The 27,114-nt window shown below is 57.1% G+C and overlaps 2 protein-coding genes across 3 annotated transcripts in view; one reads left to right on the top strand and one right to left on the bottom strand.

The window, feature by feature from the left end:
- PTK6 (protein tyrosine kinase 6) overlaps positions 1-15,618 on the top strand; it is a 17,355-nt gene extending 1,737 nt beyond the window's left edge. The window contains exons 2-8 of the mRNA XM_046679237.1: positions 7,950-8,071; positions 8,434-8,594; positions 9,199-9,352; positions 9,980-10,141; positions 11,340-11,521; positions 13,080-13,233; positions 13,461-15,618. Of these exons, the coding sequence (XP_046535193.1) occupies positions 7,950-8,071; positions 8,434-8,594; positions 9,199-9,352; positions 9,980-10,141; positions 11,340-11,521; positions 13,080-13,233; positions 13,461-13,648 (1,123 nt within the window). The 3' untranslated portion in view covers positions 13,649-15,618. The remainder of the gene's footprint in view (positions 1-7,949; positions 8,072-8,433; positions 8,595-9,198; positions 9,353-9,979; positions 10,142-11,339; positions 11,522-13,079; positions 13,234-13,460) is intronic.
- Positions 15,466-17,066, bottom strand: PPDPF (pancreatic progenitor cell differentiation and proliferation factor). Of its 2 annotated transcripts, XM_046679238.1 has the most exons (5): positions 16,913-17,066; positions 16,372-16,452; positions 16,079-16,156; positions 15,901-15,997; positions 15,466-15,823 (listed from the first exon to the last, which is right to left on the bottom strand). In XM_046679238.1, the coding sequence occupies exons 2-5, from the start codon at positions 16,424-16,426 to the stop codon at positions 15,709-15,711; spliced, it is 345 nt and encodes a 114-aa protein (XP_046535194.1). In that variant the 5' UTR covers positions 16,427-16,452; positions 16,913-17,066; the 3' UTR covers positions 15,466-15,708. The 2 variants fall into 2 exon arrangements, with proteins under 2 accessions (XP_046535194.1, XP_046535195.1); XM_046679239.1 differs by lacking the exon at positions 16,913-17,066 and having other exon boundaries at positions 16,372-16,842.
- Positions 17,067-27,114: the final 10,048 nt, after the last annotated feature.

Here is a 27,114-nt window from a genome sequence, read left to right as displayed (position 1 = left end):
GTGAGCCTGCAGGTGCATGTGTGTGTGAGTGTGTGTGAATGCCTGTGAGCCTGCAGGTGCATGTGTGTGAGCGTGTGTGTGAATACCTGTGAGCCTGCAGGTGCATGTGTGTGTGAGCGTGTGTGTGAATGTCTGTGAGCCTGCAGGTGCATGTGTGTGAGCGTGTGTGTGAATACCTGTGAGCCTGCACGTGCATGTGTGTGTGAGCGTGTGTGTGAATGTCTGTGAGCCTGCAGGTGCATGTGTGTGAATACCTGTGAGCCTGCACGTGCATGTGTGTGTGAGTGTGTGTGAATACCTGTGAGCCTGCAGGTGCATGTGTGTGAGCGTGTGTGTGAATGCCTGTGAGCCTGCAGGTGCATGTGTGTGAGCGTGTGTGTGAATGTCTGTGAGCCTGCAGGTGCATGGATGTGAGGATGCGGGTGGATAAGGCTACACCACCAGCTGGGCTAGGGTAGCGGCGTATCGTGCCGAGAGACTGAGGAAATGACCTGGAGACAGCGGGCGAGACGCATAGATTTACTGGGGCTTATGTATAGGGAAGGTGCAGTGGCAGCCGGCTGGACAGGCAATGTGCACCCGCTACCGCCCCGCAGAGAGAAGCTGGCTTAAGCAGGCAGAGGAGCAAAGGCTGCGTGCTTGCCAAGGGGGATTGTCCCTGTATCCTGCATTCCGAGGACCAGAGCCCCCCACCCTGCCCCCTGCTCCAAAGGGCCTCTGCTTTCCTTCAGACCTTGATGGTCTCTGTGCCAACTATCACAGGAGAAAGCCACTGGGTCGGCCAAGCCCAGGACTGTTGTCATCGTGAGTGCTGGCACATAGGCCAGATAGGAGCCTCATGGACACATGGTTTTTAAAGGGGCACGCCAGCTAGTGCCCCTACGCTCCATCCCCCACGTGTCCAGATGGCCCTTACAATCTCATTGTGCCAGTCTTCTGTGGTTTCCCTCAAGTCAGACACAGAGAGGAGCACTGTAGGCAGAGTCCACAACAGCAACAGAGAGCACAACATGAAAATAAAAGAAGCGGTAAAAAGGCAAGAACACCAATGAAAACATGTCACCAGCTGGAGGGGAGGGATTGTGTCCAAGTGGATGCTGGGTCGGTGGACAGGTTGTCAGTGACCCGTATGTGACCAGTAAGGAGGCCATTGCGCAGGAAACATTGTGGGCATAATCAGGGATACATACACAGCATTCTACTGTGATCAGGGCACAGGTCCCCCCTCGGGCTGCAGTAAGCATGTCCAAGGCCATCTCTTTTGCAACACTGCTTCTCTCATCTGGGAGGTTTCTTCATTTAGTAGAGTTACTGCATGTCCAGTGTCATTGAGGGCTGTTGCCATATTTTGGGCTAAGGCAGACACTTGCCGTTCTGCATCCACAACTGCAGCCTGTGGAGAGAGGGTGGCGAGGGGTAGAACCACTCTGCGGTGTGTTGCACACGATGGTGTGCACGGACTGCCTCCCCATTAGAAGGAAGCTGTGAAGGGAGACAGGATGCGTGCAGGGTCGTAGGGGTGCCCCATGTGCATCTGCCCGTCCAATTATAGGGCAGACAGGGCCAGCCGCGGGTGCCACAAGCCCACAGCCACCCCGAGGAGAGACATAGGCTCCTCTGATGGTGTTGCCTTGTTTTCCCAGCCACATTTCAGCAGGAATGATAACTGTTTGGTTGCACATTGCTTTAGGTGTCCACCCCACATTTTTTGAAATGCTTTCGTTTGACGGTGCAGAGTTGTTGTGACGTTCAATGCACCAGGGAAAGGAAGCACTTAATTCTATTTGCACAGCAGTTAACCATCCTATGCCATCAGAAACAGAGCACCCCACCCTTGGGGTTGTACTAACCTGCTCACACACAAGCTGGAGGATATACTTTCGAGAGGCGGCATAAGAGGGCGAGGACAGGTCGCTTGGCGGGAGAGGAGTGGGAATGGGAAGGTGGGCGGCACTCCTCCACTCTTGTGGGCTCTCCAGGGGGAGGGGCGGGCTGCTTGGAGGCGCCGTGGTGACCTGGTGGCTGAGGAGAGGGAGCTTGCTGCATACCAGCCGCTGGAGGGACTTTGTAAGTCAGCAAAGATGTGTGCCCGGGCAGCGAAGAGGTTGGCAGACAACATCCTAAGGACAAAAGTAAGATGTTTAGAGGGGACCAGAACAGGGAGGTCATGACCGTCCAGCAGGACGTATGTAGTTGCAGTGTCTTGGGTCAGTGTGATACCGGCCTGTGGTTTCAGACGAGGCTGACAATACCACACCGCTTGTCCAGTTGGTGTGGGCACTGCAGGGGCAGTGGTAAAGGATAAGGGAGTAGCAAGAACACACCAGAGGCAAAGGATGAATGTACCTTGGGGAATCGGAGGCCCTGGAGTGGTAAGTTTGGAGGTTTTGGGTGGCCCCCCCATAATGAAGTGTCTCACTGTGATATCCTGTTCTAAGCCTGTCCCCAAGGGGCTAAGAGACCACACCAGCAGGGCCCCACCTGCCAGTCCCAGGGCCAAGTGACCGCGTGGGTCCCGGCAGCGAGTTCCCGTGGCAGAGGCCGTAGTAAGTTGTTCTGAGTGCCCCTCTGTGGTTGCCGTTTCTCTCCTCAATGAGCTCTTGTCTGTAGACGTGCTGTCACGTCAGGTCCTCGTGTCAACATCTGGTATGTACTGGGTTGGGTGTGGCTCTCACTTTCATTCAGTTGACTTATTGCCGTTGTCAGGCGTCTCATCCAATGAGCTAGGGTCCTGTCTTCTGTCCTTAGTTGTTTCATTTGTTCCACTAGTCCCGCGGCTGTGGGGTTGTATGGCAGGTGGAAATGCCAGTGTACATCCATTTGATCAGCCCACGTCTGTACTGGGTGGCTAGGAAAATGCGTCCCTCAGTCACTGTCAGTGTCAGTGGGAACACCGTATACAGCACAGAGGTGTCCCAGGCCTCTCATGGTGGTCTTCTGTGTGGCCCTCTTGCTGGGGTACGCCTGCAGCAGTCCTGTGTACGTGTTCACACAAGTGAGGGCATACCAACATCCATCAGAGAGAGGCAAGGGCTGGATGTAGTCCACCTGCCAGTGTTGGGCAGACTGGTTACCTCTGACTATTTGGTCTGTGTCCTGGGGAATGGCCTGGGGTCTCTGCAAGGAGCAGGAAGGGCACTCCTGACAGACCTGCACCACGTCTGCATAGCGCAGGAGGAGGCCCCAGGCCTTGGCAATAGCCCAGAGGGTTCTTCGTCCTTTATGTCCAGACTTCTTGTGTAGCCATTCTGCCGCTCTCTCGGCTCATGCTTCTTCCAGGAGGTGGATCTCAGCTAACTCGTCCACCTGTTGGTTTCCTGGCAGTATTATTGGCTGATGTGCAGACACATGGTACACTGTTATCGTCATTCCCCGGACCCGCTGCCAGATATCACCCCAGAGCTCTAGCCCACGCAATGGGCGACCATTAACAGTCCACTGTTGTCATGCCCACTGGGCCATCTGCAGGGTGAGCCCTTAAAGACCGCCTGACTGTCTGTACAGAGGCACATTGGATGGGACTCACAGGTCAACACCATCCAGGCAGCCCGCAATTCAGCCTGTTGACCACTGTTTCCAGAGCCAGAGTCCAACCACATGCTGTCGGTCGAAGGCTAGCCGGCCCCGGCTGTCCACGTGGCTGATGGTCACCCCTTGTGGAGCCATCCGTCTATGAGGCCTCTGCTGGGATTGGCCTTGTACGTTGGGCAGGGTTTCAGGCACGGACACCCCGTCTGACGGGGTTGTTTCCTCCGGTGTATGTTACTGGCCCGAGAATGTCATGCAGTTCTGCAGAGGGGACGACTGGCCAGGGTCCCTCGTTGTTGTAAGCATGCCACTTTGTTAGTGTCCGTGTTTGGGCTATTCCGAGTGAGGCTTCTGGAAAGTGGCCCGCAGCCACCCCGCAATGGGCAGATGAGTGTGGACAGTGACCGGCAGGGCACGGGTTGTGGGCTCCACCTGCTGGAGGGCTGGGTAAGCTGCACACAGCTGTCCAGGTGCTGTACCAGGTGTCAGCCCCTTTCCACACTGGGACCAGAGCCAAGGGGCACCCGTTTGTTGCCTTGCCTCTGCCAGAGACCCCATCTGAACCCCTCTAGGTGACTGGAAACATCCAATTCACATGGCTGTCCTTGTGTTGAAACACCCACGGACAGGATTTGTCTCACTGCTACTTTGGCCTGGGCGAAGGCCTCCTGCTCGGTGGTCCCCCAGACCCAGACCCCCCCTTCCACACCGACTTATGAGGGGGGCGAAGCAGTTGGGCTGGATGAGGCATGACCTCCTAAGCCCAGAAAGCTCTGCGGTTGTTTCGGGGTGTTGGATGGTGGGGAGACCTGTATCTTACCTACAACAGCAGCAGGAGCCACTTTTGTCTCCCCGACCAGACAACACGCAGGTTCTGGACAGAGAGCCCAGGGTTTTGCACTTTGTTGTCCTCCCCAACCCGTCCTCGCTGGCATAGGTGGGCGGCGAGGGAGCGGGAGGCTTCCCGGAGGTCTGCAAAAGACTCAGAGGCCAGCATGGCATCCAAAACATAATGAAACCAGGCGACATCAGGGGGTTTTGTCCATTGAGCCAGGTCAGCAGCCACGAGACCATGACAAATTGTGGGGCTGTGGAGACACCCTTGAGGCAGAGCAGTGAAAGTCCCTCGTGTGCCCTCCCAGGTGGAGGCAAGGTGGTCCTGGCTACCTTCCTCCAGGGGATGCTGAAAAAGGCACCAGCAGGGTCCAGGACAAAATGATGGGTCCAGGGTGCGCCCTCTGTGCTCTAGGAGGGAGGCTATATGGAGACAGCAGCAGACACGGGCCGTGTCACTTTGTTCAGTTCCCTAGAGCCCACAGTCAGTCACCAGGACCTGTCTGGCCTCCACACAGGCCACACTGGGCTACTGAATGGGCTGTGTGTGGGTCTAACGGTTCCTACCTTTGCCAACTTCCGTACGGTTCCTGTGATTTCGTCTTATGCCCCTGGAGATGATGCTTCTTTATCGTCCCACACGATGCAGTTGGGGCAACCTCACTAGAGTCCACCTGGCACAGCCCCTTATTACAGCTTTAATCGTGCGGACCCAGAGGCGGGATTCTGCAGCAGTAGTCTGAAGAGTCAGGCCAGCGAGGACATCCACGCCCGATGTATTCCGCTGTGGGGGCCATACGAACCATGTACCATCTTGGCAAGAGACGCCCTACCTGCAGCATCAGTGTCACCTCGACTGTGCCCCCACCATAACCATCTATGACAGAAATAGGGCCATCAAAATGGGATAGATTGCCATCAACCAAAGCACATTCTGCTCCTGTGTCTACTGAGGCTAAAACAGTCTGTTTATTGTTGGCAGACCAATAAATTGTCAGCTCTACGTGTGGCCTCCAGTCCCTCGAAACTCGTGCTACATGCACACGGTTACAGGGATGAGTCAGGGTCCCTTGGCTTGTTCCCTGGTCAAGGGGGCTGGGATGTTCCCATGTTGTCACAGGGGCTGCCATGGAGTGGGCAGCCCAGAAACTTCCCCAAAGGGAGGCTTGGTGAACCTCTATTTTGGCCCTAATTTCTGCCACAGTGCCACCAAGACAGGATTCGGCTGCTTATCTATTTTCTCCAGAGGGGCGCCCATGGCCACCAAGTCTTGCCACATCTGCCTGTGAGTCACCCTAACTGGACCCTTTGCACTTTGCCCCCTTTATCTTCCTTCCCTCCGGGAACCCCGGTAGTGCTTACCTTCTTCTTTCTGATTTTGTCTGTTTCTCCCAGGTCGGCTGCAGCTTGGGCCACCTGGACACAGGTTGACCCACAAAGGACTGAGCATAGAAACCAAGGCCCATACATTGGTCAGGTGCTGTGTGCAGCACAGTGTCTTTTGTGTCTGCTGTAAAAATCTCATTGTCAGCCCCTCGGACATATTTGGCATAAACAGCATGTTTAATTCCCACTTCCCTCATGGTTCCTGTGCTGGTTCCATGGTCTGCCCACAGGGACGGGGCACGGGCATGTTCCTCTCGTTGGGCCAGGCACCCCTGCAGGCAGTGACTGGCCAGGTCAAGAGAGAGACGGCCCCGTGCTCATTTACCAAGGCTTAAGGGCATCGCCGCAGGTCGGGGTGGGAGGTGACAGAAGCCATTTTGCTCATCTCAACCCCCGATGACAAAATGCCTTTTGCACCAGCGACCCAGAGGTGCAGAAACCAGCCAGGGACGCTTTGTCTCCCCTTCTGTCTGAATTTGTTCCCCGGTTCCAGCAGTTCTGTGGCGGTCCAGTCCCTCGTGGGGGAATGCACACGCCAGACAGGCAGAGGCAGGTCCAGGGCATCTACCCCACGAGCGGGGGCTGGTCAGACTTTAACTGTCAGGTTAGGGCGAGTGTGGGGCTAGTACGGGACCTCTAAGGGTCCATCCCAGCCAGCAGCTCCTCACCATCACTGCTTGAATCTCACGAGTCCCATTGTTCTGGGCTCCAATCTCGTTGTGTCATGAGAGCTCTCACCTTTGCCTGGGGCAGCTGTTGCCCTTTCATCCTGGCGAGGCGGCAGGCTAAGGCCACTGTCCTCCCGTCAGACTCCGTAGGTGTGCTGACAGAGCCCGGGTAGTTTCGGCTTGAACCAGCCCTGCTTCCCTTTCTAATTTTAACTCCCCTGGCAGCTGCCTCACCGTCGCCTTAGCTTCCATTTCAGCTTCTGTTGCTAAGCGAACAGCAGCAGGGAGGGGCCACCCCACTGCAGCAGCTGCCACCCGGGCTTCTGATTTTCAGTTCCTCACATCGACCATGCCCAGGACTTCCCCAAGGCCCTTTGGCATTTTTGGGGCGTCCCCGTACTCATGCGGTGAGCCCCGTCCATCTAGGATGGCAGTGACCCACTCCCACATGGAGGAGGCCTGCCAGCCAGGTATTCCCTCCCTGGATTTCCCCTTCCCATCCCCCATAGTCTCGGTGCTCACGGGGGTTTCTTTGGTCTCCTGGCTGGCTCGCCAAGTGTAAGGCTGCACACCCAGCTGGGCTAGGGCAGCAGGGTATCGTGCCAACAGATGGAAGAAATACCCTGGAGATGGTGGGCGAGACGGATAGATTTATTGGGACTTACGTACAGGGAGAGAGTCTAGGGGTGGCTGGCTGGACGTAGACCTGCACATGGCCACCGCCCCCTGCTAGAAGCCAGCTTAAACAGGCAGAAGGACAAAGGCTGCATGCTTGCCATGGGGGAACGTCCCTGTATCCTGCATTCCAAGGACCAAAGCCCCCTCCCCAAGGGCCTCTGTTTTCCTTCAGACCTCAAGGGTCTCTGTGCCAACTATCCCAGGAGAAAGCAGCTGGGTTGGCCAAGCCCAGGACTATTATCATTGTGAGTGCTGGCGCATAGCCCAGACAGGAGCCTCAAGGACATGTGGTCTTTAAAGGGGCACACCAGCTAATGCCCCTGCAGGGTGCATGTGTGTGAGTGTGTGGATGCATGCATATCAGTGCAAGTGCACATGTGTCAGTGTGTGGGTGCATGCATGTGAGCAGGCGGGTGCATGTGTGAGTATGTGGGTGCATGTATGTGAGTCCAAGTGCACGGGTGCATTTTCTTGCTGCTCAGACACCCAACCCTAGGTCCCACAGAGCAGGAGCACTGTGTCCATGGCCCAGGTCACAGGAGGTGGCCACAGAATCACAGAATGATGTGGTTGCACAGGATGGGATGGCATGTCTCTGGGATGGGGCCATCAGGGCAGGTGGTGGGAGGTGTCTGCCCTCTTCTGGGCCACTAGGGCCTTTCCTGGTGTCCAGAACTGGCCATTTGAGACATTTGGGGTCTATGATGGGCAAGGAAGGGGTCTCTGGGTGGGGGACTATCAGAGGGCAGCTGTGGGTCTCGGCTGGGAGCACAAGGAGGCAGAGGGTCAGGTGAGGGGCTGGGATTCAGGGTGGGCAGCGTGGGGGTCAGCAAGCTCAGGACACACTCCCCCCAGGTGGTTCTTCGGCCGCATCTCCCGCTCAGAAGCCTTACACCGACTGCAGGCCGAGGGCAACAAGCCGGGTGCCTTCCTGATCAGGGTCAGCGAGAAGCCGGGTGTGGACTACGTCCTCTCAGGTACAGCCCCTGCTCCTCCCCTCTGCGGCCCAACCCCGCCTGACTCTGGGGCTCCTTGCCCCTGAACCCTCCCTGCATGCAGAGAGCCCGGCTCCCTCTGGCCTGTCCCCTCTGTCTTGCTGTGGCATCTCCAACATCCCGGCCCTCCTCAGGGGAGCTCTGACCCCTGCCAGTGGGCATGGCTTGCCCCTGGGGTCCGGGGTCTGCGTTTTGTCCTTTCCCTGTTGGTAGCACCCTGGGGCAGAAAGTTGAGCATGGTGCCCACTTTGCCCCTTGACCTGCAAGCTCCTTTCTGAGGGGCCCAGGGTGCACGCGCCTGCTCACGGGCGTCCCTCCTCCTGCCCGTGCTCCCTGCGCTTCAGTGCGGGACACGCAGGCTGTGCGGCACTACAAGATCTGGCGGCGGGCCGGCCGGCTGCACCTCAACCAGGCCGTGTCCTTCCCCAGCCTGCCTGACCTCGTGGACCACCACAAGGCCCAGAGCCTGTCCCACGGCCTGCGGCTGACCGTGCCCTGCTGGAAGGTAGGGCTGCCCTGCTGGACCCTCGCCCTGCCCGTGCCCACCCACAGCCGTCTCTCCTCAACAGGGACCCTCAGGGTTGCACAGGGTGGGTGTGGGTCCTGACGCACTGACCCCCTGGAGGGGACTGGGCCCCGGGGATCAGGGCTGCCTGGAAGCTGTGGCTGCACAGAGCTGGGTGTGGGAGCAGGAGGGTGTGCAGGGGAACTGCCCTCCTTTGCCGGGTCACTCTCACCCCTGGGCCAGTGAGAGGTCAGCTGTGCCGCTGTCATATGCTGAGTCTCTCTGGGCTGGTGGGAGCCTGGGGACAAGGGCTGTGTGCCTTGGCCAGCAGGCGGACAGTTTTGTCTCAGTGGCACTCAGGCCAGTCACTGGCCCAGAGTGGGCGATGAGGGTGGCGTGTGTTTGCATGCACAGCAGGGGCAGCCAGGCAGGGGCAGCCCCTAGGAGAGCCCAGCCACATGCAGCACTCAGGGACCATCCAAGCTGAACGACCCAGCTGACAGAGCGGGGCACCCCCTGCTGGAGGCAGAGTGGGCTTCCTGGAGGATGGGCTGGGTGGCTGGACAGCATTCCCCCGCCCCACGTGCCCTGCCTGTCCCTCCAGCACGAGCCGGAGCCCCTGCCGCAGTGTGACGACTGGGAGCGGCCGCGGGAGGAATTCACGCTCTGCAGGAGGCTGGGCTCTGGCTACTTCGGGGAGGTCTTCGAAGGGCTCTGGAAGGACCAGGTCCGAGTGGCCATTAAGGTGATCGCCCGAGGTGAGTGGGCCTCAGGCCGGGGGGCCTGCTTGACCCCACGCCTCCCTGCCAGTCCCACCAAGAGGGACTTCTGGCCTCGCTCACCGGGGTGGGGGCAGCCAATCCAGCCCAGGCCCTGATGTCCCACGTGCTGCACGCTGCCTTAACTTGAGCCCTACATGGCATCTACAGCGGCATCAAGGTAGCATTTTCCTTTCAATTGTGTATGTTTTTACCTAAACTCATTTATTTTAAAGGGGAATTTTAAATCCTTGATGTAAATGGAAAGCCAGTAAAATAAAGAGATCACTAGGAATCTGAAAAGGCTCATCTAAAGTCTCCTTGGGACCCACTGGGGTTTGGATCCCACTTCAGGAACCAGGGCGCAGGGGGCGTGGGGACACACTTGGGGGTGTTTGGGCCCTGCATCTGGCTCCAGCAGGTTCTGGCCACGCGGGGGCATTGGAGGTGCTCGGGGTGTGGTGAGCGCCATCTGCTCCTGTGAACATGAGGCTGTGGTGCTGGGTTGCCCTGGGGCTGGGCTGTGCCTGCCCTGACATCCTGGCCTGGGGGCTGCCGCATATGGGGGAGCGACAGGGGCTGGCCTTCTCCATGGGGCCGCACCCACTGAGGCAGCCGGCCCTGCAGATGACCTCCTGCACCAGCACACATTCCAGGCGGAGATCCAGGCCATGAAGCAGCTTCGGCACAAGCACATCCTGGCGCTGTACGCCGTGGCTTCCGTGGGAGATCCCGTGTACATCGTCACGGAGCTCATGCCCAAGGGGAGCCTGCTGGCGCTGCTGCGGGGTGAGCGGGCCCCTTCCCGGGGATGGAAGTCACCCCTGCTCACAGCCGGCAAGGGGACACACGACAAAGAAAAAAGAAACCCAGACCATCCCCTGCCACGTGCAGACAGCCAGGGACTCAGATGCCTTCGCCAGCCCTTTCCCGTTTAAGGAACGACTTACAGTATGTGATAAATGTACCATCTGTTCATTGTAGGAATTTGAGAAGACACGGATAAGTACAAATAAGACAAGAGCCACTCATAATTCCTGCACCCACAGTTAATGCCTGGAGCGGCCTGCCCACCCCCACTGCTTCTGGAACTTGCAGGCCTGGTTCTCACTGCTTTTCTCTCTTCTTAGAAGGCACCGCCCCTCCTTCTTGGGTTTGAGTGTGCATGTACACTTACACAGCCACCTGTACTCACACACGTACACACGTGAACACTCGCATGCATGCGCACCACACACGTACAGATGCACACAAGACTCACACCACAGTACACACTTACACACGCACACTTACATGCATGCTCACACACTGGACGTATCCGTTGGCTCAGAGACCTCATCATCTGTAACAAACCCCATTATTTTATTTAACTCCCAAACCAAAGACAACAGCTGTGGATGAGTGGAAGTGCCAGTGTGTGTGGACGCCACCCGCGTCCTGAGACGGTAAATGGGAAGACGTGCAGGGCCGGGTGAATGACACCCAGGACGTGTGTGTGCACATCTGGGAATATACTTAGACATCAACATTGGGAATATTCTGAATGGAAAATTTTTCACATAAGCTTGATTGCCGCAGTTTCCCGTGTCATTCAATGTTCTTCAGAAATTTTTGAGGGTCTGTACACGACCGTGTAGATAGGCTGCGTCCATTTAGCTCGTTGCTGGAGGCTGCACCTTTTCAAGGTTCGCAGCTGTGTAAACGATGCTGTGATGAACACCTCTGTCCTGATGTCTTTGCGTTCCTGTTGCTTTCGTGTAGATTCCCGGAAGGCAAAATGTGGGGAAAAGCACATGTTTGCACCGTGCTTTGGCTCAGATACCTAACTGCCTTTCAGAAGGGCTGCAGCGGGTCCACTGTTCCAATTTTAAATCAGCCAACTGCCCTTTGCCCCAGCCCTTCCCGAGCCCAGGAGCCTGAAGAGCCCACGGCAGAGAGAGCTTGGCCCCGGCCAGCCCCGCTGACCCTGGCCTCCTCTTGTCTCCAGACTCTGACGAGACAGCCCTGCCCGTCTCAGAGCTGGTGGACATCACATGGCAGGTGGCCGAGGGAATGTGCTACCTGGAATCACAGAATTACATCCACCGGGACCTGGCTGCCAGGAACATCCTCGTGGGGGAAAACCACATCTGCAAAGTCGGGGACTTCGGGCTGGCCAGGCTCGTCAAGGTGGGGCCCTTGGAGGGTAGAGGGCAAGGGGCAAAGGGTGGAGGGTGCGGGGCTTCCTCTGTGCATGAAGCTGGGGATTCCCGTGGGTTCTCTGCCGTTGGGGAGCTGAAGCAGCTGTGGCTCTGACAGGTGAGTCACAGGGCTGAGGAGCCACACAGACGACTCCAGGAGCTGCAAAGGGAAAGGGAAACCACCCAGGGCCAGAGGCTGGGGTGGGGGGTCCACGGAGCAAAAAGTCTCTGCTGAGTGGTGGGCTGTGGTGCAGCAGGGGCCGGGTGCTAAGGGTCCCACTCATTTGCTCATTCGTCCACTCAGTGTCACTGCCCCGGCCTCCTGCAGGCTGGTCTGTGAGCCCAGGGTAAACATCTCCCCAGCTGCCCCCCACATACAGGAAACTTGTTTCTTACGGAGGATTCTGGAGACAAATGGGGCCAGAGGAGAGCAGCGAGCTTCAGTACCACCAGGGGACAGCCCGCACGGCCCTCCTCCCTCCATGCTTACACCAAAGTCCCGCGCAGGTGCACACCTTGGCATCTCTATAAGGACTCCAAACAAAACAGCCACAATGCCATCATCACACTGTTAACATTAGTGGGGACTCCTTAAAGTCATCACGTTCCCTCAGAGCCAAGTTCCCAAATTCTTGCAAATGCGGTGAGTTCACTTCAGTTTGCCCCTCGAGCAGACCCATGTGTCACAGCTGCTTGACTGCTTGTCTCTCAAACCACCGCTCTGCTCCGTCTCCTCGAAACTCACGTTTGAGACTCGTCGCCCCTCCTCCGTGAAGCCCTCTGCTCTGGGTTTGTCATTCGGTCCTTTGGGGTGTGGTCTGCTGGTATCCGGGGCACAGTCCGTTGGCTAATGGGGTGCGGTCTGTCGGCTGGTGGGGTGCGGTCTGTTGGCAGATGGGGAGCAGTCTGCTTCTTTTTTTGTGACACTGCTGGCCGGCCGCGGACAGAAGGCATCAGGTTGCTTCGCTCACGGGGGTGAGGTGCTGATGCTGTGGTTTTTTCCTCATCGTGAGCTGGATGCTTCTAGAAGACACATGACTCTCCTCCACTCCGCAGCCAGTAGTGGGCCAGGTTGGATGGAAAGGCAGGCTTTTCTGAGTTCGTCCAGTGGTAGCCAGTCCACCTTTTTTGGCACCTCTGTGAACTCATGACTTTGAGAACGTCTGCAGGCTCCACATGATGGTCACTGTCCACCTCTGGGCTCCTATGACATGACCCAAGAGGGCCATGCTTTTCCTGACCCCGACTTCCCAGCTCTCTCCTCCTCCTGTCTCCCCCACACCTCCTGCTCCTTCCCTCCACCAATCTGAGGGAAAGCAGCTCTTCTTGGGGCCCTGGGCCTGCTTGTCTCCAAGTGAAGCAGCAGTTGCCTGTAGTGGCAGCCGTGATGGCGGTGTGTCCTGACAGCATGTCATCAGTGTCCACTCTCCAGGCGAGGCGGCCGCACACCTCCCACCAGGCCCCTGCTCCCCATGCCTGTCCCTGCTGGGGGAACGGGAGGGGTGCAGGCTCCCCAAGGCCCACCTCCAGCATGTGTCTGATCACAGGAGGACATCTACCTTTCCTATGACCACAACATCCCCTACAAGTGGACCGCGCCCGAGGCACTCTCCCGAGGGCATTACTCCATCAAATCTGATGTGTGGTCCTTCGGGATTCTCCTCCATGAGATCTTCAGCAGGGGTCAGATGCCCTATCCAGGTACTGGGCCCCCAATGTCCCCCACTGTGGGCAGGGTGGGAGGGGCCACCTCCCAGGGGCAGCCGTCCAAAGGATGGTGTTAGCAACGTGTGCAGGGGATGCACGGCAGGCCCAGGCTTCCTGGGAGGGGCCGCAGGCGGCAGGGCAGGACTTCCTGGTGGTGGGTGGAGGGCAGGTGGGCACGGTCCCCCAGCCCCTGAAAGCCCCTCTCATCCCAACGCTGGCAGGCATGTCCAACCACGAGGCCTTCCTGAGGGTGGAGGCAGGCTACCGCATGCCCTGCCCCCCCCAGTGCCCTCCCACTGCACACAGGCTGATGCTCTCCTGCTGGCACAAGGACCCAGAGCAGAGGCCCTCCTTCAAAACCCTGCGGGAGAAGCTCTCCAGCTTCACCAGATACGAGAATCCGCTCTGAGTGGCCCTCCCTGCCACTGCCTCCTGGTGAGCAGGGGCCTGGGGCAACAACATGGACCTCGGATCAAGGGCCTGGCCTGACCCTCTGATTCATGGATTTGCCTAAAGTGCCAACAGCTCCCAGAGCCAGGCTGTGCATTCCTTAGGAGAAGATTCCTTAGTAGGAGTTCCTCGGGCTGTGGGCCTGCCCAGTCCTGGGGTGGGGAAGCACACTCTGTAGTCTGGACTGCAGGGGAAGTCTGCCCCCTCCTCCCACTGGCCCCAAGACACCAGCTCCTGGAAAGCACCTGCCCACCCGGGCCAACTCCAAATCTGGAGCCCTCCAGGAGCTGGGCTGCCCCTCTCGCAAAGGGAGCGGACCCATCCCTGGTCCTGACCCGAAGCCCACTAGCTCAGTCAGGACCAGGGCTGAGCCTCCCTGGACCACACATGGGCGCCACCTGGACTTCGGCTGCACTGGCCCTTTGTTCCCTGGACCCCGCCTGCCCCGTGATTTCAGGGAGCACAGACTCCCCAACACTCCATGGAGACGGGTCATTTGGTGGTGGGGCACCACCACCTGCCACCTGGGTCCAGGCAGCTGTCCCTGGCCTTCTGCCACACCAAGCAGCCGCTGCTGCCAGGGGCTCTGGGGCCTGCTCTAGACCCTGGCCAGAAAGACCGGGTGGGCCTGACTACACTTCGGGGCACCACTCCCCCAGGCCCATCCAAGGGGATGGGAATGAGGGTCTCCCCTACCCGGCCTCAGCACTGACCACTGGCCTCAGGGAGCCTGGGAGAGGCTGTCCACCACCCTGCAGCCTGCTTGGACATGCTGAAGGCAGTAACGGACAGAGGCTGAAGCCTTTTGGGGTCACAAACTCTGCAGACACCTGGAATGGATTCGCTGCTATTTATAGCACAGAGCAGGGCCAACTGGCAGGAAGAGGACGGCCCCCTCAGGATACCTGAGCTCTGCCCACCAACCAGTGGAGGCCACTCCCCTCACTGAACCCCAGACCTCACTCCAAGTCTGTCCCGTCCCCCAAGCTGCCCTCTTCTGGGGCCCTCGCTGACCAACAGACCTGGGTCAATCTCTGCTGGCCACTGGAGGCATGTGGCACGGGCAGTCCTCCACCAACACCTGCCGCTGAAGGAGTCCAGCAGAGAATACACAACCACGCCCGCAGCTCCCTGAGCTGGACTGTGCCCAAAGGCGGGGACTGCCTGTGGCGGGGAGGGCCCTCTGGAGCGCCCCACACTCCTGCCCCTCAGCCCCAGGGTTGGGAGCCCTGACCAGTGAGCCTCACCGCAAGCTAGAGGAAGTGACACCCTTCAGGGAAGGCAGCTGGCAGGCAGTGTGGCCCAATGCCTGCCCCCCTGAGCTGCCTCACCCAGCTGGGACACATGGCATCTGTCGTGTTCCCTCATCTCCCTCCCTGGTATCAACTGGGGCCTCATCAAGGTCCCTCCAGCTGAGGGCTCCTGAATCCTTACCCAGAGGCCCAGTCTCCAACGGTGGCCACAGGACGCAGGGATGAAGCCACTTAAAAAACCGTGACCTCAGTGGCTGCCCTTGAGGTTCCCTGTCCAGTTCCTAAACTGCCTGCTCTCCCATACTCCTCGAAATAGCAAGGCACCCCAGCCCTTCTCAGGAGCAAGACCCTACACCTGTGAACCTGGGCCAGGCCTCAGACGTGGCCTCCAGCGAGGGGCCCCAGGAAGGCCCAGGAAGCAGAGCCCGCTCCCCACCCCCAGGAAGAAGTGAGAAGGTTGGGTGGGGTTCAGTGACTTCACCCACGGGCCTCGGGGCACACAGCTCACACACACCACCAGGGCTGCTGGCCACTTGGAGTTTATTTTGCACTTGGGGCAAGGCACACGGTCACTGGGTGTCAGGAAGGCTCTTGTGCGGCTGGGGTGGTAAAGAGCTGGGTTCTCTCATCTTCCTTTTTGGTGTTTTGCTGTTTCAATATAAAGGAACCCAACTGCTTCTGCTTCCACCAGCCTGCCTAGTGTAGGGGGTGGGCGGGGCAGGGAGGGGCTCTGAGGAACCCAGGGCCTCTGGAAGGTGGTGGTCACTCAGGACCGGGGCCCAGCATTGGTTTTGGCAGGCTGGCCACCAGGCTGCTTCCTCGAGGCTTCTGGAGCCAGGTCACAGGTGATGGTGCTGCTGGAGGCCTGGGGGGACTCCGAGCTGGGGGAGAACCGGTGGTCAGAGCCTGCCTCCGCCTGCCCCCTCTCCCACACTGGCCCCCAGAACGGGGCACTCACTGCTCTGGGGACTCCAACACTGTGGCCATGAACGGGAGAGTGGACTTCCCAAAAAAGAAGCTCGCCCACCAGTGACCCGGGTCGGCCTTGGGGAGACCTGAGAAAAGCAAAGCGGGGTCACGGTGCTGCCGCCCACCCCTGGTGGGGCGCTCGGGCAGGACCGCGGACCTGCACTCACCGGGGTGGTGGGGGATGGCTTCCCCAGGGTACTCGGCGCTGCCGCAGGAGCTGTTGCTGGAAGTGGAACCCAAGCGGCCTGGGGAGGAGCCGCGGTCAGCCCCCAGCGCGCAGCCCAGGCCCGCCCACCCCTCTAGGCCAAGCGCTGGCTCTGCTGGCAGCACAGGGGCAGGGCCGGGGGCCCGCGCAGCCCACTCTCCACCCAGACAGGGGTTCTCAAGGGGCTGCAGACACCACAAGCTGGGAGAGGGCCCGGAGTCAGACCTGTCGGGCGGCGGGAAGGAGCTCACTTACGCCGGTAGTAGTCGTGGGTGGCCACGAGCGAGCCGCTGGAGGGGATGGCTGCCATGCTCCTGTTTGTGGGCCGGCGGAAGCCTGCGCAGGGCGTCGGGGAGCCCCTGCGGTCACCGGCTGCTCCCCGGAGGGAGCGCCCACTCCGGGGGGGCCCCGGCCGACCCCGAACTCCCGGGCGGGCGGCGACCCGGGTTTGTTTACCTCGCGGGGGCGGGGCTCCGGAGCGCCCGGTCCGCCTTCGCCGCGCGGGGCGGGGCGGCGCCAACCGGCCCGAACCGGCCGCGCGGGAGGAACAAAGGCGCTTTGTGCGCAGGGCCGCCAGCCGGGGGCTCCCGGAACCGGCCCACGCCGGCCCAGCCCGACCACCCGCCCCGACCCGCGCCCCTCCTCGCCGCTGCCCGGGCCCCCGCGACCCCGGCTCGAGTCCCCGCCCGTCCTTCCGGCCGCCGCTCGGTCCGTCCGGCCGCCCGTCGCGCTGAGGGCCGCCCCCGCCGCCCACTCGGGCCCGCTCGGCCCCACCACGCGCCGCCCCGGCCCTCACCTCGGCGGCGACCCCTCGCGCGCCTCGGCGCGCGATCACGGGTGGCGGGGACGGGGACGCTAGGCCACGGAGCCCATTTGCAGAGAAGACGCGAGAGGCCGACCCACGACCGGGACGCGCCGGCTGCGCATGCGCGGACGCGCCCACTTATATCGAGGCGGCGTGCCGGCCCCGCCCCAACTCGGCCCGGCCCGCCCCCAACCCCCGCGAGGCCCCGCCCCGGCCCGGCCCGCCCCCAGCAGGCCGGTCTTGACGGAAGTGCCCCCCGGCGTCCGTATGACCTGGGCGGCTTGGGAAGCGCGTCCGGCTGGCCTGGGATTGGAGCCGTTAAAGGAGCCCCCGTCCCTGTGCTAGAGAAAAGCCTGTCTCCCTTCCACCTCCCCTACCCTAAAGGAGGCCCCGCGCTGTCCTAGAGCAAGGCCCACCCGCTTCCCCGGCCCCGGCCATCCTTTCTGATCGGCCCGGCTGTGTAGCCTGTCTCGACCTCTCCAGCCCTGTGGAGGTGGCGAGGACCGTGGCCGTGGTCCGTTCCTGTGCCTCTCAGCACCCAGGGTCAAGCCCTGTAGGCACAGCCTCCACTCAGGATGGGGCCTGCTCCGCTCTCACCCAGGACAGATGGGGGCATCTGCTGGTGCGCACCCAGCCTCCCAACCAGTAGTGGGCTTGGGGCGTACGCCACCCCCAGCTGTGGGCACTGGTGGCGCCCAGAAGTGTTATGTGCCTCCAGCTCTCCAGCCACGGGTCTGGTGGACTCAGCCCTTCAGGGACCTCACAGTGGATAGAAAGCTGAGGATCCCACCCGTCTCCCTCGCAGCTGTGGTGGCTCTTGAACCCACATCCTGGGTGCCCAGCTCCACCCTGCACCCAGCTGCTGCAGCCAGGGGCAGCCTTATTCGAGTGGGATGGGGTAGAGAGCTGCTGTCTGGGGATGTCTCCTGTGGCTGGAGGCAGAGGCCCCATGTTTTGGGCGGCCCCAGAATGTTTGCCTGCTGGGAACAGGTGCCTGGGGTCCTTCTACACTCTGGCTTGTCAATCAGGAGGAGGACTTCCTTCCTGGTGTGGAGCCCCACTCCCAGCCTCCTCAGCAGGCCCCAAGCCTCAACCTCCCTCTGCAGGAAGGGAAGTTCACAGCTCCAGCTGGGCAGTCTCTTTCCTGGTGGTTGGGAGGGTCCCAGGAGGTCTGTAGTGGTTTCAGGGGGAAGCCACCAGGAAGATCCCATAAATCCCTCTGCTGGGCCCTCCACATCTTCAAACCCCCTCAAGGACTCCTCCAGGATTCCTGGACCTCACTCTAGCTTCTCACTCAGCAGAAGCAGGGGGAGAACCCTGGTCACCCCTGGATACGACCCTTTATTGGGCTAGGTGGGGGTCGAGGCTGCCAACCTTCTGACTGTGACCTGGCTTGGGCAGTAGTAGGGCCTGGGGGTCCCTGGGAGAAGGTGCAGTTGCCTGTCCCAGGTAACTCTGGTTCCTTCTCCACCTCCTCCATCTCTTCCTGGTGTCCCCATGGACTGGGCCCCTGCTGGTCCACTGGAAAGAGGACAGTTCCAGGGGCTCTCCTGGCCACTCATCTGGCCAGATCTTCCAGGGCTTCCAAGATAACTGTGTCTCATGCAGGGGGTTCAACTGGATTGCACACACGAGTAAGACAATGCAACCATGCAGGAGAGGCGTGTGGCATCTGCCAGCCTGCTCATGGAGTGCTGCAACCCCAAACCCCTCTTTATAGCCCATGAACTCTCATTACTTCTCAGTATCTCCAGGTCAGGACCCACGACCATGCCCCAGCCAGCTTCCTGCTCCCCTCTAGGGGTCAATTCTGGATCATAAAACTGGGTATGACTTTAGTGCAAATCGAATTTAATTCTTAAAGGGCATCTGCCACCCCCACATCCCCCCACACTCACCAAACCCGGAGCCTCGCAGCGGGCCAGACGCACCAAAGCCATGTTGTTGGGTTATTGGCTGTCTAGGGCCCATGCAAGGTTCGGGCCATCAGCTCTGCTCAGGGCCTTGCGCAGCTGCCTGCTGTGCAGAAACAGCCTCTCCTTTCTAGTCTCTGCCCTGGTGACGGTCCTTGACCACATACTGGCCTGGGATGGGTGGCATAACAGCCCCCTAGCAGGCCAGCGTGTGCCCCCCTGACTTACTGGGTGCCTGTGCATCTGTGGTGCGTGCCCCACCCTGAGATGCATGACCAGATGCTGGCACCGTCTAGGCCCCACCCCCAAATGAGAAGCAGCCCTCAGTGGCTTGGAGTGTGATTGGTTTTGGAGTTTTGTGGTTCATAGAGACGGCTGGAGTGGCTGAGCAGCAGCCTGGCGCTGGGTGCTGTGGGGGAAACAGGCCAACAGCACCTGCCTGCACAGGGTGCACAGTAAGGACACAGAGAGCTAGGCAGGGACACTGGGGCGAGGTGTCTGAGGGAGACATGAGGAGGAAGGGCTTGCGTGCCCCTGAGGATGAACACAGGGGGGGCCCTGCCTCGGACCTTGCCCTGTTCTGTTCACTCAGTGCATGGGCTTGTGGAGCATCTACCACGTAGAAATGGCTGAGTCGAGTGAGGAGGGTTCGGTGAACCAGACGGGAGCTCCTTCCAGGGGACCGGCCAGTCCAGCAGGCAGAGGGACCCACTTGGTGAGGCGGGACAGGAGAGGGGTATCGAGTGAGAGCTGAGGCCTGAGGAAGGGGGAGCTGGGGGGGTGGGGACCTGCACAGATGCCCTGAGACCTGGTGTGCAGTGCTGCTCGGAGAGGCCCCAGGCCTGGATGTGGAGCACAGTGGCATGACCTGTGACAGGAGAGACAGCCAGTCCTGCTCACCAGGGCCACCAAGGGGTCACCGATAAGGCAGATTGGTCAGTGTGGTGGACACCAGGAGGGCGGAGCATTCGAGCAAGACCCAGGCCTTCTCTCTCTGAAGGACCCTCGCCTGCAGGGCCCTGCCCCTTCGCTGGACTCCGTGTCCCTGTGGTGCACGGCCCCGTGTCCCTGTGGTGCACGGCCCCGTGTGTGGCGTCTGGTGGCGTCTCCAACAGGACTGTGGTTTCAGGGCCTGAGGTCCGAGAAGCCTGCGTGTGCTCAGGACCTTGGACAGCTCTCACACACAGGAAGTGGGGTTGGGGTGTGGGGCCAGGGTGGGGGCCAGACCCCCATCTCTGAGGCAGTGAGGTGCCCGCTCTGAATCCTGGGCACGGTGGTTACTTGGGAGGGGTACAACTGGGGGGATGAGGGCTGGTTCCATCCCTGGGGCCTGGATGGGACGCAGAGTACTCCTGGGCAGAGAACAGCAGTGTGACAGAAGTGGGAGGACGCGGTCAGGTTCCCTGGGGCAGACCCATCCCATGGGGTATCTGAGCAGAGAGAGCTGGGACTTGGGGCCGTCCTGGAGAACAGGGCCAGCTTAGGGGCCCTGTGGGGCAGGAGGGCCACCAGAGTTTCTGCTGGAGGGGCTCGAGGTTGGACGCTGGTGCTGGCCTTGCTGTTGTGGCTTCTGTCCATCCAGAGCTTATCAAGAACCTACTGTGCACCAGGTACGCAAGGCCTGGGTGTGCTTCTGTGGGTGAGCAGGAGCTCCCGCCTTCTCCAGGCTCAGTCTTCGGAGGCTGAGAAAGTGCTGTTGCAGCACCGTCCCAGGGAGGTGCAAAGGCCCCAGGGCCTGAGGGAGCCCTGGTAAACTGGGCTGTGGGTGTGGGGAGGTTGAAGCTAGCTCCACCTCCTGGCAGGAGCAGAGGGCGAGGGGTCCCGGCCACTACCCAGGAGTAGGCATGTTTACAGCACAGCGTTCATTCCTCTTGGGCCTCACAGTCTGGGCAGTGCTGCCTCTGGGCCCCCTGCGGCTCCTCTTTCTGTGGGGCTCACAAAGAGTGCCAGGCCCCTAGGGTGCCCTGACACGCCGCATCCAGCATCTGCTCCCTGGGACCCAGGCCCTGTGCCTCCCTGGGGCTCCCTGGGCCCAGCCCAGGCCTGGCAGCTGGGGGTGGAGGGCTCTGGGGGAAGGGAAGAGGGCCAGGCACTTGGGGCCACGACAGCCCTGCTCCGGACCTCAAGAAACCATGGACCCCCCCACCCCCGGGCAGAGCCGCCCCTCCTTGGATGGATGGGAAGCTCCAGAGCTTCGGGAGAGATGAGAAGTTCTCAGCCAGTCTTCTCTCCAGCGGAGCTGCGACTTCCTGGGGCTGTGTCTTCTTCCACATTCGAGAGCCCATCATGCCACTAAGTAGTGACAACCCATTCGATGCTCTTCTATTTGATTTGATTAGATTCAGTTTCGTTCACTGACCCCTATCTCCAGCCGGCCAGGCTCTTCCTTAGCCCATTCAGGCCACATGACACTCTACGCTCGCTGGGTGCAGACGTGTGCTGGGTGCGGACACTTGGCAGAGCCCACGACCCCGTCCTCCACGGCTGAGGGCAAGGCCAGCTGTGCCCTGGGGTCACCTTGTGGCAGGCCACGTCTGGCAGCCTGGGCAGGCAGGGCACTCAGCCACGACCTGGCTGTGGCCACCTCCCACCTGAGACTCCTGCTTGTAGAAGTGTCACAGTCAGGCCTCGGGAGCAGACGCTGAGATGGAGGTTGGGGTGCAGGATGCCTGTTGGTGACCAGTACCTGGGAAGGGAGCCGAGAGGATGGAGGACGGGCAGGGGGAGGGGCCAGATCGGGTGGCGGGGCCAGTGGGCTGGCCCAGCGGGGAGTCCTGGAGCCGGAAGGGACCACTGGGGTGACCTGCCTCAGGCCCAGGTGGCAGGGCCTCTATCCCGCCTCACTAGGACAGATGCAGCCGCTCAGGGGAGGGAGCCTGTGGGTGAGGCAGCTCTGCAGAGGAGGCCTTCCCTGAAGGAGCACTGAGGGGTGCATCTCCCTTCTCTCAGGTCACCCTCCAGCCGGCTGGGCCAGCCTGACCCAGTCCACCCTATTCTGAACCTCACCAATGACTTCAGTAACAGAAAATCAGAAAAGGGGGTTTTTCTTTTAAAGTGAAAATGTAAAAACTGCATTTATCAAGCCAGGAAGATGGGGGCTCTGCCAGTCCCTGCCCATAGCAGGCGTCAGGGACCCTGAAGAGGGGATCATGGGACATCTTGGTTAGAGTGGGGAAAGGGGTGTCAGTCTCCATCTGGCCCACCCCCAGCCTTGGTGTGGACCACATGGGATGACCCCAAGACGGGCTGCGCACCATGGGTTGGTGTCCTCCGAGGCGCCACTGGAGGAACCAGGATCATTGTCCTGCTGGCCGGCCCCCCTCGTGTGGCTCCAACGGTTGGGGGACTCAGGCTTCAGAGCCACGAGGTCTGGGATGGAATCGGCCTCCACCTGCTGCTGGCTGCAGGACCGACTGAGCCAGCCGCCCTGTCTGTAGGGTGGGCAGTAACAAGAGTGTCTGGAATAGGGGCTTGAGCTCAGGAACGGCCAGGCCTTACCTTCTGCTGGCTCCGAGGGGTTGGTGGCCTGTGTGCTTGGGGGGTTATCGGGGGCTCAGGGTGGACAGGGCTAGGCACTGTGTCAGGAAGCAGCACCTGAGCCTCCAGCCACCAGACAAATGGTGACAGAAAACCATTCAATGGGCTGGAGACCTGCTTGCTGCACCAAGCTGGTCACACCCAGCTAGCTCCCTGCCTGGATGCCTCTGCTGGAGAGGAGACCTCGTAGCTGGACCTTGGTGGCTGACGGCCACAGGTTCCCACAGGGCGGGAGGGAGAGGCTCCGGCCCTGGAGTTGCTGGGACTGGGGTTTGAGTCCCAGTTGTGCAGCAGCTGTGTGGCCTTGGCAGGTCTCCTGCCATTCCTGAGCCTCCACTCCCTCCTGTGCAGAATGTGGGTAAGGAGGCGCCTTCCTAGCAGGTGTTCTGTGAAGACAAGATGGGAGAGACAAGGTGCTGGTGCCCGCGTGCACCGGGAGCTGTTAGGGTTTCCTGTATTGTCACTCAGCCGGAGGTATTGGGGGTGAGGTGAGAGGCCCAAGCCCAGGGCTGGGGCCCTCAGCCTGCTCCTGAGAATGGGCTTCCCTACCAGGACCCGGGCGGCTGTTCCCGGCTCCCTTATCTGTAAAATGGGAGGTGACTCACGGGGCTATTTTGAGGTTGAGACGTTCGTGTAACCGCTTAGATTAGTACCTAGCACAGACTAGGTGCTCAATGAGAGTTAGATATGATCAATATTTACAACACTTTTTACTAGGAATAACCTAATCTATGGGAACAGAGATTGTAATTATTCTGTCCCCAGTGGCTAAGAAAGAAGTCACCATGTTGTAGGCGTTCAATGAATGTGTTTGATGACAGTGTAATCGCCTAACAAAAGACATCACAGGTTTCCAGTGTGAAGGAGTGAGGAGGTCAACACACTCTCCAGATGCAACTGTAAATCTGGGAAAAACTGTCAGAAACAACCATTTCAGTGCTCTGGAATTCAACCTTAGTCGTACAACAAAACAGAGTGTTTATTCATCAAAAATACTGAACTTCATGGTAAAATCCAAAATTATTCGGCATAAAAGCACCAGGATAAAATCTCAGGCGGCACAGGATGGGACACCCAAGCGCAGATGCGGAGACGACATGGACGCTGCAATGATCTGACAGAGGCTTCAAAGCAGCTGTTGTAACAATGCACCAACAAGCAACTCTGAGCACTCAGATGAAATGGTGGAGGATGGACTTCGGCAAAATTTAACGTCCGTTCACGGCAAAAACTCAGCAAACAAGGAATAGAAAAGAACGCTTTCAATCTTAATAAAGAGCATTGATGAAGAACTTACAGCGAGTACGGCCAACATTGTATGTGATGGAGGAAGACAGAATGCCTCCCCCAGGAGTAGGAACAAGGCAAAGATGTCCACATTTGCTACAGTTATTCAACTTCTACTGGAAGTCTTAGCCAGTACAATAAGGCAAGAAAAAGAAATAAAAGGCATGCAGATTGAAAATGAGAAATGAAGCTGTCCCATTCCTTGACGATGGTCTGTCACCAACGAATCTATGAAAAAGCTAACTGAACAAATTGAACAAATGAGACTAGCAAGATAAAGGGCAACACACAAAAACCGCTCGTATTTCTATACATTAGCAGTTTATAATTAGAAGAGACAACTTAAAACACACTATTTATAATAGCTACCCTCTGCCCGTGAAACACTGAGGTATAAATCTCGCGAGACATGTACAGGATTTATATGCCAAAAAAGAAGAGCTAATGAAAGAACTCAAAGAAGACCTAAGTGAGTGGAGATTCAACACAGTGAAGACGACTCCTGTGAGACGGGTGTGTAGACTTATACCCTTCTAATAAAAGTCCCAGCAAGATTTCTGAAGATATAGACAAGCAGATCCTAAAATTAATATGGAAAGCCAAATGAACTGTAATAACTAAAACATTTTTGAAAAATAAGAATATCGAGAAATTGTAATACATAAATCTTTTTATTGAGGTAAAATCCCCATAAAACTAACCATTTTAAAGTGTTCAATTTAGTGGCAAACCTTTAGCACATTCACCGTGTGCAGCCACCCCCTTTTATGTAGTTGCAGAACGTTTTCACCCCTCAGAAGGAGACCCTGTACCCACTAAGCAGTCCGTCTCCCCCTCCCCTGTCCCTGGCAACAGTTAATCTACTTTCTGTCTCTGACGATTAAGCTATTGCGGACATTTCATATAAATGGAATCATGCAACACGGGGTCCCTTGCGATTGGCTCCTTTCACTCAGCACAATGTTTTCAAGGTTTATCCACGTTGTACCGTTTGTCAGTACTTTCTTTTTTAAAAAGTTTGGGTTTTTGGTGAGGAAGATTCTCCCTGAGCTAACATCTGTGCCAATCTTCCTCTATTTTGCATGTGGTACGCTGCCACAGCAGGGCTTAAGCGTAATGTAGGTCCATGCCTGGAATTCAGACCCACAAACCCTGGGCAGCTGAAGGGGAGCGTGCAAACTTAACCACTATGCCACCAGGCCAGCCTCTCAAAAATTTTTTATTGTGGTAAAATACACATAACAAAATTTACCATCTTAACTATTTTTAAGTGCAGAGTTTAGAGGTATTAAATGCATTCATAATGTTGTGCACCCGTCTCCACCACCCGTCTCCACAGCTCTTTCATCTTGTAAAACTGAAACTCTGTCCTCATTTCCCTCCCCAGCAACCACCACCTGACTTTCTGTCCCTATGATTTTGATTAATCTAAGTATCTCATACAGGTGGAATCACACAGTATTTGTCCATACGTGTCTGGCTTATTTCATTGAGCATAATGTCCTCAAGGTTCATCCATGTTGTAGCAAGTGTCAGGATTCCTTTCCTTTTTAAAGCTGATCGATATTCCACTGTATAGATACACCACATCTTGTTTATCCATTTGTCTGTCAGTGGACACCGGGCTGCTCCCATGTTTTAACTATCGTGAATGATGCTGCTGTGCACACGGGTGTGCAAATACCTCTTCGAGACCCGGCTTTCAGCTCTTTCAGGATGTGCTCAGAGGTGGAATTGCTGCCTCATATGGTCATTCTGTTTTTAATATTTTGGGGGAACTGCCATGCTGTTTTCCATAGCAGCTGTAACATTTTACATTCCTACCAACAGTACACAAAAATTCCTATTTCTTCGCATCCTCTCCAATACTTGTTATTTTCTGTTTCTTTCTTTTTTTGCATAGGAGTCATCCTCTTAAGGATGAGGCAACATCTCACTGTAGCTTTGATTTGCATTTCCCTGATGAGCAGTGATGTGGAGCATCTTTTCCCGTGCTTATTGACCATTTGTGTATCTTCTTTGGAGAAATGTCTATTCAAGTCTTTTGCTCATTTTTGAATCAGGTTGTTTGTTTTCTTGTGGAGTTTTAGTAGTTCCTTATACATTCTGGATATTAATTCCTCATCAGATACATGGTTTGCAAATATTTTCTCCCATTCTGCAGGTTGCCTTTTTACTCTGTTGACAGTTTCTTTTGATTAAAAATTTTTAATCAAAAAAATTTTCATGAGGTCCAATACATCTATTTTTTCCTTTTGTTGCCTGAGTCTTTGGTAATGTATCCAGGAAATAATTGCCAAACCCAATGTTGTGTAGCATTTGCCCTATGTTTTCTTCTAAGAGTTTTATAGTCTTAGGTCTTACATTTAAATCTTTGATCTATCTTGAGTTAACTTTTGTATGTGGTGTGAGGTAAGGGTCCAACTTCATTCTTTTGCCTGTGGACATCCAGTTTCCCAGCACCATTTGTTGAAAAGACAGTTCTTTCCCCATCGAGCGGTCTTGACACCCTCGTCAAAAGTCACTTGACCATGTATGCAAAGGCTTGTTTCTGAGCTCTCTGCTCTGTTCCATTGGTCTGCCTGTTCGTCTTTATGTCATTATCACGTTGCTTAGATTGCTGTAGCTTTGTAGTAAGTTTTGAAATCAGGAAGTGTGAGTCCTCCACCTTTGTTCTTCTGTTTCAAGATTGTTTTGGATATTCAAGATCTCCTGAGATTCCAAGTGAATTTTAAAATGTATATTTTCTACTTCAGTAAAAAACATCATTGGGATTTTGACAGATTTCATTGAATCTGTGGATCACTTCGAGTACTACTGACATTTGAACAATATAAGGTCTTCCAATCTGTGAACATGGGATGTATTTCCATTTATTTATGTCTTGTTTAATTTCTTTCAGCAATGTTTTTGGTTTTCATTGTACAAATCTCTCACCTCCTTGGTTAAGTTAATTTATAAGTATTTTATTCTTTTTGATGCTAATGGAAATGAAATTGTTTCTGTAAAATTTCTTTTTCAGGTTGTTCATTGTTTATAGAAGTGCAACTGATTTTTGTGTATTGACTTTGTATTCTGGTACTTTGCTGAATTTATTTATTAGTTCTAATAGGGTTTTTTGTGTGTTTGTGTGTGGAATCTTTAAGGTTTTCTACATATAAGATCATATTATTGGCAAACAGAGATAATTTTACTCTTTGTTTCCAATTTGGATGCTTTTCTTTTTCTTGCCTAATTTCTCTGGCTGGAACTTCTAGTACTGTGATGACCAGAAGCAGTGAAGACGGCATCCGTGACTTGTTCTCGATCTTAGGGGAAACGCTTTCAGTCTTTGACCATTGACTATAATGGTTGCTGTGGGTTTTTTTCATATACGGCTTTTATTATGTTGAGGTAGTTTCTTCTAATCCTAGTTTGTTGAGTGTTTTTATCATGAAAGGGTGTTGAATTTTGACA

This window comes from Equus quagga, chromosome 12, assembly GCF_021613505.1.
Source record: "Equus quagga isolate Etosha38 chromosome 12, UCLA_HA_Equagga_1.0, whole genome shotgun sequence".
Lineage (NCBI taxonomy): Eukaryota > Metazoa > Chordata > Mammalia > Perissodactyla > Equidae > Equus > Equus quagga.
This window is presented reverse-complemented; position numbering and strand designations above follow the sequence as displayed.

Excerpts from the sequence above, each read along its gene's own strand:
- PPDPF (XM_046679238.1), bottom strand. The coding sequence starts at position 16,426 with ATGGCAGCCATCCCCTCCAGCGGCTCGCTCGTGGCCACCCACGACTAC. Across the intron at positions 15,998-16,078 it reads AGCCATCCCCCACCACCCCG|GTCTCCCCAAGGCCGACCCG; the intron begins GTGAGTGCAGGT and ends TGCTTTTCTCAG. Across the intron at positions 15,824-15,900 it reads GTGTTGGAGTCCCCAGAGCA|CTCGGAGTCCCCCCAGGCCT; the intron begins GTGAGTGCCCCG and ends GTTCTCCCCCAG.